This window comes from Embiotoca jacksoni, unplaced genomic scaffold (assembly GCF_022577435.1).
Source record: "Embiotoca jacksoni isolate LCO1_2020_lvr unplaced genomic scaffold, fEmbJac1.0.p SCAF_13, whole genome shotgun sequence".
Classification (NCBI taxonomy): domain Eukaryota; kingdom Metazoa; phylum Chordata; class Actinopteri; family Embiotocidae; genus Embiotoca; species Embiotoca jacksoni.
In genome coordinates, this window is record NW_027185263.1 from 6752900 (window position 1) to 6769669 (window position 16770).

At 42.2% G+C, this 16770-nt stretch overlaps 1 protein-coding gene across 2 annotated transcripts in view; it reads right to left on the reverse strand.

Moving 5' to 3' along the window:
- Positions 1-16055, reverse strand: part of cpeb4b (cytoplasmic polyadenylation element binding protein 4b) — a 35742-nt gene extending 19687 nt beyond the window's left edge. For both annotated transcript variants that reach the window (XM_069146061.1, XM_069146060.1), the window contains exons 1-3: positions 15451-16055; positions 13231-14471; positions 1519-1609 (exon numbers count right to left, since the gene is read on the reverse strand). In XM_069146061.1, coding sequence (XP_069002162.1) covers positions 1519-1609; positions 13231-14424 — 1285 coding nt within the window. In that variant the 5' untranslated portion in view covers positions 14425-14471; positions 15451-16055. The remainder of the gene's footprint in view (positions 1-1518; positions 1610-13230; positions 14472-15450) is intronic.
- Positions 16056-16770: the final 715 nt, after the last annotated feature.

A 16770-nucleotide genomic window follows, 5' to 3' on the forward strand; every position in this document is an offset into this window, starting at 1 on the left:
TTGATATCAATATCAGAATTGTTTTACTCCCTTACTAACCGTCTCAGCATCAGCCCCGATATCCGTCGAGCTCTAGAACGTGCGTGTAAAATGCGTGACAGTTATCATTAAATCTATATTTTTTTTATGGAGCATTAAAAAGCAAGAACACAAGGACTGATCTCTTGACCTCTAATGTAATCTAAATCCTACATCAATTCATAGGCACCGTTGGCTATCTGAGACAGATGTTTCATTTCACGCTTATTATAGCAGTATGGTGGAAGATATATTCTTTTTGGTTGATAGGTACACAACCGTAATCAGTTTTGTATCTCACAAAATTGCCCAACTTTTAGGACATAAATAACGTTATCATCCTTGAGGGATGGGAGGCTCTGCAGCAGTGATCATTAGAAACTAATGATGGCAACAGCTTCAGTTCAAATCAGTAGGAGTCCTTCCATCTCTCCCAAATCCCCTCTTAACCACGAAGCCTAAGTCTCCATCGTTCTCTCTGCATCTCCTTCTCAAAATGCGTGAGAGAAAGAGGTCACACTCACTGCACCACGCTCAGGCACACTGCAATGAAAACATGTTTTGTTTTTTGTGTGTGTATTGTTTTTAATTTATTTTTATTGTTACTGCAAGTGTAAGGGTGAGACAAAGAAGATGAAGACAGTGGTGTGAGCTGACTGATACCCAGACTGACCTCTTATTATTGTTGATCATTACACCAAAAGTAGGCGCAGTGTCAAGATGTCTGATCTGTGGAGGAAGTGAAACTTCTCTGCTAACAACTGAGGTGTTATTTTGTGAATAAGTGTGTGTGTGTGTGTGTGTGTGTGTGTGTGTGTGTGTGTGTGTGTGTTTAATAGCTCCTCATCAAGTGACACAATCATAACTATAGAGAATTGTGTGCTCACACTAATGATTTTCTTTTTACAGCACTTTGCATGAAGTGAATTAATAAATGAAAACTTATTTTCAAAGCATCCACTACTTTTAGCACCTAATACTTTTTTTCACAGTACCATATATGTTATTTTTTTGTACTCTACTAAAAGTGTTTGAGATGATTTGTGAGAACTTATTATTATTTTGGTGCTTTCGATTTATATTTTGACACAAATTTTAAAAGAGGTGATACATACCTTGGAGGAATATTGCACACAAGTCACGTACCGGACAAAATACTGAGAAGCACGGTGATAATAATGTGACCATCTTGTAGCTAAATGTGTCATTTAACTGTACACTATGTGTATATTACTTCTGTCTGCGCATCACTGGTTTGCTAAAAATACACATTGGCTAAATGGGAAATAAACAGAAGCAGGTTAGACTTTCATCTCCTGTTTAGCTTCTATCCAAAACCATGTTACGTGTGGATCCTCAGTAAATGATTTTTTTTTTTTCATCATGATGTTAGAATCTATCGACTACATCTCTGTTGTCAGCATAATGTAAAATGATAGAGTGGTATTGCTACTGGTCTGCTTCGTGTTTCATGTTTTGATTGACAGCTGGCAACTTCACCTTTCAGGGTGTCCTGCTCAGCCCTCATGATGTCAATCAGGGAGCTCTCCAGAGTATTCATGTTGAAGCTGTCAAATGACCTGGTGCGTTCCTACAGAAACAAAGAGAAACAGAAAAGAAACGGCGTTTATTTTTTCTTCACCTGCTTCAAAGCCATGCAGTTCACACAACTTCTTTTAAATAATAGTGACAACCAGTAGTTTTAACAGTCAAACTGGAGTTGAAGCAATTACACTTATCTTGTAATGTAACACTGGCTCAATTAACCCGAGCTGGCCAAAGAGCACACATACACAAAAACACAAGAACACGAGGTAGCCTTCATCTTAATTTACACAGGAAAGTATACTGCTTCACAGTTCTGAGGACTTCACACAGCATGAACGCGCGTGAACAAGGTAATATAAGAATAATTTTTTTTTTTAAAAAGAGAGCAGCCAGATGCTTTCCGGTTACTTGTTTTCACTTCATTCTCACTTTATCTTCAGCTTATTTCAAAGCAAAATGCAAAAAGACATGACAGATTTCTTCAGTTTTGGGAATACATTTTTCTTTCTAACTTTGTTTCATAAATGCAATGAAACTACTGCCAGGATTCAAATGTACGACGGCTTTCTTTTGTTAAGATTTGGGCACATTTGGCATTGGCCTATATAGTGGGAATGATGAGTACAATAAAAACTTCGGAATGAGCTCTAGTTTCATATAAACATCATAAATAATCAATTAAACGTCAGTCAATTAGAAAAGTTTTAGTCAACCAAGTTTTCATTAGTCGTTCAGTCACAGGAAGATACAAAAAAAATGCCTTTAACTCAGGAGCTGTGCCTTGTCAGAGACTTTATAAATAGCTTCCAGAAACATTTGTTACCATCCAAGCCGTCCCTTTAGGAAAGTGGCCTTGTGGGTAAACTGGCTGTGATGAGGGCCCTTGTTGTGCGAGGTGAGCGACTCTTATTCTCTGTTGCGAGTCTATGAGAAGTAACGTTAGCAGCACATGAGGAGCATGCCAACGGGGATGATTAAGTTACTCTAATGAGCCAAAAAGGGTCTGGATACAGTAAACTCAAGTTGTTGCCCAAGTTTTAGTTCAAGTTCCAGTTCACTGGAATCACTAAATTATTCTGCTAAGTAAGAACTGAGGTAAAAAAAAACAACAAAAAAAAAACCAACAACATGTATCTGTCAACAAGAGAAAAAGTTCCCCTGTTGACAAATGTTTTTTTCTTTTGTTGAATAAATCTAGTTTTCGCCTTCAGCGTTCGACTTTTCTTGTCCTGTGAGACACCCTCATAACTGCCTGTATTAATAATCTAACCACACAATGTTTTTGTGTGGTTTAACTGCTGTGCTACCTGCAAAGTTAACTAAATAACGAAGCAATAAACACACTCATTCAGTGAGGCAGTTTAGTGAAAGTCAACAGTGAAAGGAACAGAAGCATCAGGCAGGAGCCAAGAGGATTCCTGGGCGACAGCTTTGTTACCTAAAACAAGGGCATCCTTGGCATACCAGCCACACTGGATATATTTGTATACACACTCAAGCACTTGGAAAAACACACGCCCATACAATGTGTTTACACAAAATATGCTCACACACTGAAAACATGTACCCAATCACACACACACACACACACACACACACACACACACACACACACACACACACACACACACACACACACACACACACACACACACACAGACACACACACCAAGTGCCATGCTGATAAGGGTTCTGTCTTGACTCCACCTCAGCCAGACAAAATATGCAGCTTATGACAACAACTTGTCCACAAACTGATAAACTAATTTGTTTTCCCTGTATCCAAAATAACCAATGCAGCTGAGGACCACAACATGAAATTCCTATCTTTATTGTTCTCATCTTTAATTGGTTCTAAATGTCTTAAATGCCGTCACAACCTCACGCGCTTGAGTGTCTCATTCCTTCCTCCCTCCTCTTCTCCATTTTTCCAGTCACCCTCCAATGAATGGCATCTTAAAAAGCAGAAATACCTTTAAAAAGGTTTCATTTCTCATCCGTGTGTCAGAGATCTCACACAACCAGCCAATAACGCTTCTGGCAGTTGTTGTTCAGTAAGCTGTGCCTTATGACTAAAATGTTTAGTCACGCCTATTATGTCGCTAAACTGTCTGGTCACGACCGAAATAAACTTCTTTTTTTTTCCTAAAATAGGCATCACATCAACAACTTGATTATTTTAAAGGGCCACTATGAAACAAATATTAGATTTAAAAAATATTGATAGATTGAACCTGACAAGACGCTTGACAGACCGGACTGACAATGCTGTTTAAAGAACAAAAGAACCACGCTTTCTCCGAACGTAGTGTGGTGTATAGTTGAGGAGAAATGTGGTCGGCCGTCATGTTATCCAAGTTCAAAGATTCGCAGCAAAGATCGGGGTCAGCAAAGTAAGCAGTGCATTTATCCAATCAGGTGTAACGAAGGTCTGATTTAAAAAGACAACGGTCATGTGTCTGTTGTTTTAGAATACTTAAAGTGACAAATAAAAAGGTGGAATAAATAGATGGCACTTCCAAGAAGACTAAACATTATTTACATTATTTTTTATTTATTTTTTTAAGTTATTTGTGAGAAGTCATAAGAAAATCTAAAATCAAAAAAACAAAGAAAAACAGTATCAAATGGTCAGCTTTATGTCAAATCCCCCCCACCCCCTCTCCTGAAAAGCCTAAAAAAAAAAACATTCTGATAAGAACACGAACACAATCTGATCAGCTCTGCCCTCAGACTGACTGATAATGGAGAGGGGCTTTGCACATCAACAATTACCCAACACGTCAGTCAACCTGTAAATAACCTGTCAGTCGCTTTTCATTCACTACGTTGTCTTTCCAACAAATGCATGTATGCCTTAACTCTCTCGTTTTTAATCCAGCAACCAACTGTGGGCAACGTCAGTAAAAGAACGCCCTGAAAGCTCCCTGGGAAGAAAAGCTCATACCACGTTACCATGAACTCAACAGGGGTCAAATGCTACAGGGTTCAGAAAAACAGGGCTACGTCGGTGAACCATATGACCAAGGCTGCGGCAGGCAGGCAACTCGCTTGGTTTTTTTTAATCTACCATCTGGTATCTACAGTGGCTCCCAAAATTCTAGAGCACTTTTACAATCTGATCAGCCAAAGAGCGTGGATGGGTATCTGGCACGCTGCAAAAACAGCCAAATATCCCAGCTGTAGCCAACATTTTTCCAGCATTTGCTCTGGTGTAGATTTCCCACACTGACTGAGAAGAACCTACTAAAAACAAAAATGACATGGTAGGGGAACACACCCAGTGCACACGCTCTTCCTCAAAACAAATATCAACACAGGGATATAGGCCAGACTGTATCTACTATTTTCTCATATCCGCCTCTGTATCATATGTGGACTTAGGGCTATTGCTTAAGGTCAAATAAAGCAAACATTCAAAAACAAGTGAAGCAGAAACAAGTGAGGGACTGGTAACTCCTAGGCATACACATCACTAGTGAGTATATCCTAGTAGAAGAATAAACCATATAACAGATCATGTATATCTGGACTTTATGGTACCTATTTGGATACCATCTCTGAGTGGAGCAGTAGCGCAGGGTAATTCGATTACATTGCTTCTTGATAATGAGAATTCATTTTGTGGCTGAGCTGGACTCCTAGTTGGTGCGCTGCAGTTGCTAAGCATTAGCCTGGAGAGGTGCAGACTGTGATTAATCATTAGATTTGTCCATCCTTCTCTCTCAACAACTGGCCAGCTGACCGGCAATGTGCTTATCCCGAACAGATTGTGAGGCGTGCACAGGCGCACGCACACAGGCGCGCACACACACACACAATAGCTACAAGCAAGACACACACAATTTATAGAGTAGTCCATGTCATGTGTATCTATGAAAGCTTTCCCACAATTACCCAAGGCCATAGGTATAAATATAAAAACACATGGCAGGATACACTGTGTTATTTGCAGGCAACAGTGAAAAGTAGCCCGGGGTTTCTGGGTACGGAGAAAGAGTATAACAGTGAAGCAGTGTATTTAGAGTTAACTGCATCTAAAATGTGAGACGCACCTTTTTTTTTTTTTTTTTTTTTCTTTAACCGTGACTGACTTTGAAATCATCACGTAAAAAAGGTTGTGTGTCCTCAGAGAGTGAATAATTCAGAATTGGGGCTGTAAAAAGCCCAGAACCGAGAGCTGGTCTTAGCAGATTCATTTACATGACATTACATTTCGCTGACGCTTTTATCCAAAGCGACTTACAACACACCGATGGTACACCATCGGGAGCAATTTAGGGTTCATTGTCTTGCTCAAGGACACTTAGGCATGTGGACAGGAAGAGCTGGGGGTGGAACCACCAACCTCCCGATTAGTGTGCAACCCACTCTACCGACTGAGCCACAGCCAGTTATCAGGATCAGGAGGGTATGGCATTCATGGTATGGTATAATATGGTCATTTTCATTTGCTAATGGTATCTGAACGCTGAACGACATCAAGCTGCAAAGATTAGTTCATCAATCGGTTGCTTGGTAAACAAAAACTGCTTGAAAAAATGTTAATTGATATCAACATAGTTATTTTTTACCAAATGCCAAAAATTTGACCATTCAATTTGCAGATTTTCTTTGCCTTTATTTCAATCTGAACATCTCTAGGTTAAACACCTAGAGCTATTCCAACGCATTGCCCTTAGGCTAAAGAGAATAAGGGTGCACATTTTCCATTATTTTCTGACGTTTCATAGACCAACAATTCATCTATTACTTGAGAGCATGATTGCTAGATTAATGGATGATGAAAATATCCATTAGTAGCAAGCCCTAAAGACTACTAACCGTTATTATGGATGGTATGGCTGACCTTGCTGGGCAATGCATAAAGTCTCACAAATGCAGTCACTCGACGCATGTGATTGTAAAAGTAGTCGAGGTACAGTAGCCAGGTCGTGCCAATGACTCACCAAGCAAAGTAGAGACTGTATTAAAATAGCTGCTTTTTCCTCCGATGTGTAGTTTTATGTGGAAAACAGTGCAAAGGTGAATTATTCACATATTCATCAGAGGCACCATTCACATCATATTTCTCTTTGACAATCGCTCGTTCTGCCAGGTGAGACCGTGTGGTGAATCAGCATGCTTCTGTTGCCTTGGTGCCATAAGAATTTAAGTCAAACTAATGCCCAATGTCTTTGAAAAGCTTGTGTAGCCCAGGCTAGACTTCGCCACCATAATGTCTGAGCTTGCTTATTTCACAAACCTTCAGTCATCGCCGCCACCACCACAACAGCAACAGATTAGGATATTGGGCACTTGTAAATTTCTACAAAAACATTCACAAAATTAGACCTTTTTAAAAGGTGCATTCTTTCTTTCTTTCTTTTTTTTTTTTTTCTTTCTTTTTTTTACTCTGAAGGGTAAAAATGTTTGTAATGACAAAAAAGATTAGGCGACTTGACCCATGGGTGAAACAGCCTCTCAACCGTTAACAGGATTTAATCTTAGGCAGCACAATACAGAGCAACCTCCAACAGAATTTTTGATGACATGTAGAGTAGCAAAGAATGATTAAATACAGCGAGCTGTGGGTGCCTAACTCCGACATTAATCATCCACGTCACCTGCCTGTTAATGAAAAATGCAGGCAGAGGAAGGCTAGAAGAGTGGAGAAAGTAATGGAGTGAAGGACATAAGGATACATGGGTGCAGTGGAATTTTTCAGGTTGTCAGTATTTAGAGGTTGTTTCTTGTGAGTCACCTCACATTCAATAGTGGGAAGGCTGAGCGTCGAATCACATCACATCTTTGAGACAAAAAAAAACAAAAAAAGAGAGAGAGAGGAAGCCCAAAGTAAAGACGGGAAGGTGGGAATGGAAATGAAAGAAAGGGGATGATGGGTAGAGGGAAAGCGAGTAGTGAGGTAAGGCATCGTGAGAAGGGAAGAAAGGAGGGCAGGAAAGGGAAGCAGGTTGAGCTTTTGATGCTGGCGATTATCTTTCTTCCTGGTGAAGTGTTTCAAAGGCCTGCCGTGGCATTAAATACCCCCAACTGTCAAAAACAACCCATTACTCAGTGTTGGCTGAATGGCTCAATACTGTGCCTGTGTGTGCATTAGGGGTTTAACAGAGGCAGGACTTCCAGCACTACTTGCACTGCTTGGGGATTAGACTGAACTGACTCCTTTATTGTAAGCAATGAGCTAGGCTAAATACAATATGACACTTGCACATAAACTCTGCTTTGTCTTCTTCCTTTGTTAAGACACACGAGCTGGAGACATAGGCCAGGGGCTAATTAGAGCTCGTGCACACGCTGGCATGTGCGCAGACACTCATAGACCCGAGTGCTCTTTATTCCAGTTTCAGAGCGTCTGTCAAGGGTACGAGAAGAGCACAATGAGGCCGAATGAGCAGCAGCAGAGCTATGTGCTTGCCCGTGCAGCTCAGGCCGCTCATTAGTCTTTAAAAAAAAAAACATTTAATTTAAAACCCTTGTCACAAGGGCCAAAGGTAATGGATGCAACCCTGGGCTTCAACAGTTTAAATCGCTGAGAGCGTGTGGCTGTAGAGGCACGAGAATTTGCATGCCCACGTCACACATAAGGGAAGGACGGCTTAAGTTTTCAAAGTGATCCGGTTCTCATAATACATGTCTCATGCCAAACAGAGGCATGAGTTTGCATTTAATCCTCATTCAGTCATAAAATTAGAATTTTTAGAAAAATGGATAGTTAAATCAGCTGCTGTATAAACTTAGCCTGGTATTACCAGTCACAAATTCACTGCTTGAACATCTATGTTCAACTCCACTGTGGATTGTTTACAGTTGTTGCATCCGGATGGGCGTCGACCTCGGGTTAACTCAAAACTACTAGGGAAGTCTTTAACCAATCGGTATTGATCACAATGTGACGAATGTTGTGCGCTGAAACTCACCCAGCTGTAAGCACCAGAGACCCTCCCCCATTGTGAGCAGAGTGCAACTCCACGCAATGTCATGGCCATTGCAGACTAAATTTTAGGTATTGTTCTTGCTCCGGCTTCATTTAATCCATATGTCATAGTCATTGTTTGAACTACAGATAGATTAAAAAAAAAAAAAACTTAACTTCAACGTCATCCCACTTGGTCGCTAACTGGTTCGCCTTCCAGTGGCTGAGCGAACCTTCATACTAACAAGGTTTACTTAAAATAATCCTGAAGCTGAACTGAAACTGAAGCTGAAGTAGAACCTGGTGAAAAAAAAAAAAAAAAAAGATCAAACATCAAATCTAGTTGTAGAGCACTTGGTGATGATATGGTTTTAGTGGTTGTTTCCTCTAAGCGACATGGACAAATTAAATGTCAAACATGTATAGAAATGCTCAGTAGTGCAACTACAACACTGCTGCTCTTGGTCCCTGCTGCTGACCCAACGCTGCACTATGCATCATGCCAAAGAACTACTGTGATGGATGTTTTTTTGGTCAAAGCAGTGAGCAAAGTCACATACTCCTTGAACATATACACGCAGAAGTGAAGAGGCATTTTAATCAAGTACCTTCAACAGTACTGTATAAAGCTGCAAATTTTCAAAGCTACATAAACAGTGAGGAGGGAAAATGTAACCAACAGTTACCCAGGTGGCTTCCTGAGGCAATATCCTGTCCTGGCTGACTCTCCTTTGGGCCCTGCAGGTCTTTGCCTGGTCACTAGCCAAATTTACCAGTCCAAATCAGCCCAGTACACCTGACACAACAGCAGGTCTCTGACCTTGAAATGTGTGGGTGAGGAATTAGGGAACAAAGAAAGAAAGAAAGAAAGAAAGAAAGAAAGAAAGAAAGAAAGAAAGAAAGAAAGAAAGAAAGAAAGAAAGAAAGAATACCAAGACAGAAGGTAAACAAGAAAGGCTTACCTGACATTTAAAAAGTACAAATGCCTGGTCAAAGGCTAGTTACCAGCTGACTGGTGTATTAGCAGCTAGCAGCAGTGTGCCTGGACAGGAGCCCATCCCGAATACTAAAGCTGCTCTAATACAGTAGTGGCCCTCCCTGCTGCAGCAACAGCAACAGTACTGGGATATCTTCTCCCTCTGTGTGCCATTGTGCTGTAAACCACTCTGGGTAAAATATTAGCCAAATAGCATCCGTACTATAAAATTGCATCTTCACATTTATTGATTTAAAATAAATCATAAATAAATTGCATCTCATGGCCCAAGAAAATCACAAGATATCAGTGAACTCCAAGAAAAAGTGCCAACTGAGGGGATCTTTGTCTCAGCAGCTGGCTGTTGCAACGGCATTTTAGTGCAAATATTACAGAAGTGTTACGTCACTGGGGTCAGCTATCTGCTTTGCGACTGTAAATTTCTTTATTACAATAACATCTAATCCAAAAAAAAAAAAAAAAGTACAATGAAGCAGACACTGTGATAAAAGTTATTTCATGAGTTGTGGCGGGGCAGAACAATAGGAATTCTACAGCAAAAGCCACTGATCCTTCATCTGTCGTGTCAGTGCTAAAATGGAAACTATGTGAGGCAGTTGGAGAAGGCCTACAGTGTGACACCAGTTCCTCATGGGGTCTGTTTAGTTCAGAGTTACAATCTTTCATTTACCAAACCTGGGAGTGCCTTATGTGATCAGTCATCTGAGCAGAGCGTGATCTTAGCAAACAGTGACAACAGCCTTTTTGAGTACAGTTTAAAAAAAAAAAAAAAAAAAAAAAAAAAGGAAAACAAAGCTGTTTGTCTGGTGATTTTGGCTCTTTCTTCACTCTGCAACCAAACGGGAGTGAATGAAGAGGAAATGGCCGATGCCGACTGCCCTGACAGATGTTGCTATTTTAATGTCACATGGATATGCATGCGCGGACGCTGAAAGTCAAACACAAAATTGACACAAATATATTCAAGAATGAACTATACACAGGAGGCATCCGACGAATAAACTTGATACTTGGTTGCCTGAGCAATAATTTAACAGTAGTTTCTACAGTGACAGCCTCAACACTGCAACGTGATCTATATGCTCTGTGCACATAATATATGTATGAGAATTTGATATACCTCCGATATTATTTCACAAACAGGAAGCACCAAATTTCCTAAGCATATGAACTGAATGCTTCCGAGCAATTGCATTATTCCGTGTGATGCGAGCGACATTAATCCAGACCTCAGTGGCAGAAGATGTCACTATCGGCAAAACGGTGCAGATCCGCATTTGGCAGCACCCATCGAGGCAAAAACAATTCCGCTCGAGTTGAAAATGCACAACTTGAGCAAGCATTTGAAATTATGCCCAAGTGTACAACTCCCTTACTGCGCAGATACAGCAGCAGAGACGAGAGGTTCTGGAGGAAAATAAGTAAAAAAAAGAGGATTTCTTTGTGGGCTGTGAAATCCGTCTGCCAGAGAAGCCACATAGAGACACTTTTAAATCACTTTGAACGTATTAATCATAAGTGGAATTATTTAAGCGTTCAGTGTCAATGTACATCTTCATATTTGTTTTCTAATCTAGACCTACAATGTCAGTTGCTTGTTATTTGTACATGGGTTATACTTACATAATCAGTGTCTCTCTCTCTCTCTCTCTCTTTCTCTCTCTCTCTCTCACACACACACACACACACACACACAGTAAGGCCATTCTACGCCCATCCTCCATCTGCCCTTGCACTATCAAGAGGGCGAGGGAACAATGCTACTTTAGTTGATCTGATTCAAACACAAGGAAGAGCAACATACTGCAGCTACAGTAACGCTAGCTTTTAGCTTAATTCCAACATGGGGATGTAACCGAGGGGATTCTTCAAATGGATGCAGGATCACAATTCTGATTAAATTACAATGACTAGTTTATTCGATTTTTTTTTTTTTTATCACCTTTTAATGTCACCGCTACGACAAGTTGCCGAGTAGGTAGTGATTTTTTTTTTTTTTTTTTTTTACAAACTGTCTGTTTGTCAAAGTTGATTTTAAAGCAATATACCTACAAAATATTAATAAGAAAGAGGTCCCAATGACTTGGAGCAGGTCAGGTACGAACGTCACCCCATGACTACTTAAATCAATTACCTGTAATCTATAGTAATTGTAAATAGCTGCTGACGGGTACTTGCTATTGCTTTGCTACTTTTCAGCAAAAAAAAAAAAAAAAAAAATACTCAAGACATGTCAATACATGTCAGTACAATGTCCTTACTGTTTAGCTTGTGGAGCTGTGAGTCATTATTTGCCAAAAGAGGGAAAAAAAAAATAACTGGAAAGGTCACAGTGAGCATCACGTTTTAAGTCATTTTGCTTGTTCAGAGGATTTTAGTTCATGGGTGAAAAGCATGCCAGGCAAAACTGACCTCCCAGGAAATGAAGGAGCCCCTCACTAGTGATCTTTCAGGCTAATTAGTAATGTTGTCGGGCTATTGACAGATGGCCTGAAACAACAAAAGGCAAGCAATCATTCAGGCAATTTAACATCACCTGCCTCCACCCATGATGACATTGGGAACCCCTGGCAACCAACCTACCTATGACTGATCCTAAATGAATCCGACGGGGTAAGAAGAAAATGGTAAGAAGGCGAAGGATCTGTACTGTTCTTAAAGACCTCTTTCATCAGGCTACCAGGCCTCGCTGGGCCTACAGCAACCTCCCTCTCTTCGACCCTTGCCTCCTTGTAACGACCAAACCAATCAATCACGAGCCAGATCAATAAAATGAATTTGTCTCAATGCTCCCTCCGCCCTTTTCCATCCGGGCTGGTTCCTACATGTGATAATACAATTATTTGAGCCATCTTTATTGTGTGTGCTGATCTGGCTATCAAAATTACACTACGCATAAGCTAATATTTTTTAGGACGGATTGTTAGGCTATGACAGCCATGACAGGTGATTAATAAAACTGTAATCCTGAGAAGTCATTAGGCTGTTTCACAAACTGAAATAGATTTATACCCTGTCAAATGGCAGGAGTAAAGAATAGAGCTTGGTCCTTCAATCTACAGTATTACGTCTGGATTTTGTTTGCTTGCTTGTTTTAGATGGGACTAAAAAAAAAAAAAAATCTAATCCTACGCTGCGTTTTGGTTCACCTATAGATTTGTCTTCACATCTTCGTCTGTCTCGGGTGTCCATTCCATTAGCGTTCGTTCTCCTTGCAACCTCTCTTGCTTTCCTCATTTCTAACCTCCCTCTCCTATTTCCATATCCTTCTCCCCATCTCCTACTCTCCATCCGTGATGCCTCCCACAATCTCCAACCCCCTACTCTCCTCCTCCCCCCCCCCAATCCCCCCCCCCACCACCACCATCCCCCCCAGCTCATATACGTGGCACACTCCACTGCAGTGACATAGCCACATTAGTCATCATAAAGGACACACAGCTGTGGAGTCCAATGGCAAATTTAACATAGTAGCAAATGCATCGTGTACATCCATACCCCCTCCCCCCCCCCCCATGTCTAAGAATAGCAGCTATACCACATACCGTAATAATATTAACAGCAAACATAAATGACACATTGCTGTTTAATAATTCAGGTGGCACGCATCTACTGACGAAAAAAAAGTCACACCCAGGCACACACGGTGGACACCCATGCGTAGGAAAAACAGCACAGCGTGTTACAGTTAATGAACACGTGCCAGAATTACTGCTAAATCATTCAATGAAACTATCACAGTCAAACTGACCTGAAAGGGGAAGATGTTATCACTGCGGCCGACTCCGTCATCCATCCAGGACTTGGGGTTGAAGCCGGCAGGACTGTTTCGAGGGTACTTCTGGGAAGCCACATGGTTGTTAGGGAAGGTCTTCTTCAGTGGCGAGATAGAGTTGATGGGGGTCATCCCGCCATTCAGCCCGCGGCGATAATCTCTGCCCTGAGATCCTCCCCAGCCGCCGCCGCCACTACCGTAGCCTCCTCCGGGACTCCAGGAGGTGGAGGAGCCGGGGGAGGGAGAGGGGCTCTGGTAGCTGGCTGGACCCCAGGGGGACGGGGGCTTGTTCAGGCTGTTGGACAAATGCGGCAACTGGCTGAAAGCCGGATTCCTGTGCGGGAAGGGCGGCGGAGGATGTGGAGAGGCCGGGGAACGACGATGCTGCTGGTGTTGGCTGTGGGGGTGTTGGAAATGGGGATGCGGCGGGGGAGCAGGGTGGTGCTGGGACAAGGCCGCTGCCGGTCCGATCTGAGGGGAGAAGTTCCCACCAAACCCCGGACTGACATGGTGCGAGAAGTTCTGGAACAGCAGAGGCCCGTTGTTGGCAGAGGCTGGGTTGAAAAAGCTGACGTCCTCATTGATGATTGTTGATGGCGCAGGAGGGATGGCAGCCGACCAGTTGTTGAAGCCAGTAAGTGATGACGAGGTTGTACTGGACTGGACAGGGCCAGTTCCCCCGAGACCAGATGTCTCCTGGTAATCGAAGCCTGCAAGGACAGGTGACTCAAGACGGAGCTGCTTCTCCTTTCCGTTACTGCCCTCAGACGTGCCGTTCTCCGTCTTGGCCTCTTCCGACCGGGCTTTCTCCAGTTCTGAAATTATCCCGCCACCACTTCCGCCGTCCTGGTGACTCCCGGGAGACAACTGCTGCTGCTGCTTTTCTTGCGTTTCTTGCATTTCCTGTTGCTGCTGCGCTTTGGGCTTCTCCGGCCCCCCCAGGATTTCGTCTTGCAAGCTGTTGTGGGTGGCAGAGGCAGGGAAGAGCCAGGGAGAGCCTCCCGTGGTGCCATTCCCCGCGGCTGTGGTGCTGTTTATGAAAGCAGCGGGGCTCTGCGACACATTTTGGTGGTGGTGCGGGGGCTGCAGATGCGGGTGGATTCGGACCGGGAATGCAGACTTGTTGCCAGTGTTGTTTTGAACTAGGACTCCAAACCCGTAATCCCCCATTTGTTTTCTCCCCCCACAAACAAATGCTATCCCGTGATCGTTTGGTCCTATTGAGAGAAGAGCACACAGGACGGCACGCACCCGAGTTAGCAGTCAGGCCCTCTCATTTCCCTGCAGATCAAAGGATTTAGAAACAACTAAGGTGATGGGCATCTAAATAGATTCCTACACTTTAAATAAAAAAAAAAATTAAATTTAAAAATCGTCATGAAAGAGCTCATTCTTACACTTGAACAATCCACCCTTCTTACTCTGCGCAGTATATAAAAAAATAAATAATAATAATAATAATAATAATAAGCCAACCAGTTAACGTTACATCTTCAGCTAATTATAACCCCGTGACGTTGGCCAGCTTGTGAGTCTACAGCTGAGCTGCTGGCAGCCGACAAGCAAGAGCCGAGAAACGCTGTCGAGATCACAGTCTTCATTTCTAGGAGACGTTTCAGCGACGCGGACCAACTGACGAGACATTTAAATACGCGCCGTGTCACCTCGACGGAGGACACGGTAACACAAAAAATAAATAAAAAAATATTAAAAAAAAAAAAAAAAAAAAACGAGGTACTGTTGAAATGAACTTACGTTTACACCGACGTAAAGCGTTCAGAAATTTAAAAAAAAAAAATAAAAAAAAAATAAAAAAAAAACCTCGACCTTGTTTGACAGCTGTCAAGCCCTCGACGGAGAGTCCCGACATTTAAATTAGATCAGATGTTTAAGTTTACTTTTTTTTTTTTATATATATATAGAAATGCGACTCGATAATAGTGTCACGAATTATTACACATCACACCCCCCCTCCCCCTTTTATTTTTTTTAGTATTTCTCCCCGTACTTGAGGCGATCACCGACAAGCAGGCAGTTTATATAAACAGGTTAGCCGGCCAGCTAACTTTTCCATCCGTTGCTAACAGCTAGCTAGCTTTTTAAACCGTTAGCACAAATGCTAGCGAGCCGGACGAGCCTCGGATTACAGGCGAATAATAATAATAATACAAAAAATTAAAAAAAAAACACGTTCACCTTCTGATCACCACCTTCGACCTCGGCGATGTCTTTTGTCGAGATCCTTTCCTCCGGCTGGGAGCGACGGGGGTTGTCCTTGAGACAATGAAAGCGGCAGGCAAAAGCTTCTTTTTTTTTTTTTTTTTTTTTTTTCTCTCAGAGGCGATTTTAATAGCTCGACTCGTAACAGAGCAGTCGGTCAGCTTTTTTTTTTTTTTTTTTTTTTTTTTCCTCCTCTCTTCTCCTGACGTGTCCTGCCTGCTCAATGACACAGCTCCTCTATCTGCTGCCTCTGATACGGACTCATCAAAGAAGCTTTGTTAACGTGGCAACGTGTGAAATATAGTCGGGTTGTTTTTTTGTTTTTTTTGTCGTTTTTGTCGGTTTTTTTTTTTTCTTCTTTTCTCCCCGACAAGCCTTTTTTTTTTTTTTTTTTTTTACTCGACCGGTTTCATTGTTCGCTGGATGTCAGGATCTTTTTCTCGCTAAACTGTCTTCTTTTTTTGTTGTTGTTGTTTTTTTTTGTTGTTTTTTTTTTTCCTGCAGAGCCAAGCCGATCCCCTGTGCGCTTTCTTGGCTGCCCCTCTCTCCGAGAACCGACCGTGGCCGAATGACAGCGAGAGATCAGCCGAGACACACTTCCGCTTCTAGCTCCGCCCCTCTTCCCCCCCCCGGAGCCACACCTCGGCGCCTGATTGGCTGGGCGAACCGGCAACTTCGCCCAATTTCTTCGTCATTTCACCGCCGCGCACCAATAATACGCCCCGGTACCAGCCATGAGTACACCCCACTGAGGGCAGAGAGATTAAAATAAAAAAAATAAAAAAAATAAAAATAAAAACCCTCCTCCCTCCCAGCACGGCCCTGTCCTTTCACGATGCAGCCGGTATCGGGTCGTGAGAAAAATGAGGACCCCCCCCCCCCCCCCCTCCTCCACCACCCCCCTCTTTCGGAAGAATGGCAAAGCCTCCGAAAAAGAGCATCCTTGGCCAAGCTTTTTGATCTCCTGCTCGTTTTGTTGTAAATGTGGAAATGGAAAAGGAAGGCATGGTATCATTTCAGTGGGTGTTTGTACTATTTTGTTGTTCAAGGTATCTCCTTTTTTCTCGGGTAACGCGATTTAAATCTCATCATTTTCACATTACATTCACCCATCACTGCACCATGCACTTTCTTCTTCTTTTTTTTTTTTTTTTTGTTATCCTTTTCTTTCAGGCTGTAAACAACTCTTTGCTGTGTCCCCTGATTTTGTGTTGTAAAAAAGAAAACGTGCCACAATTGTGGCTTAAATAAAGACTATATAGGTGTAATTTCTCCCTTTGTCTCCAAATTGTGTCT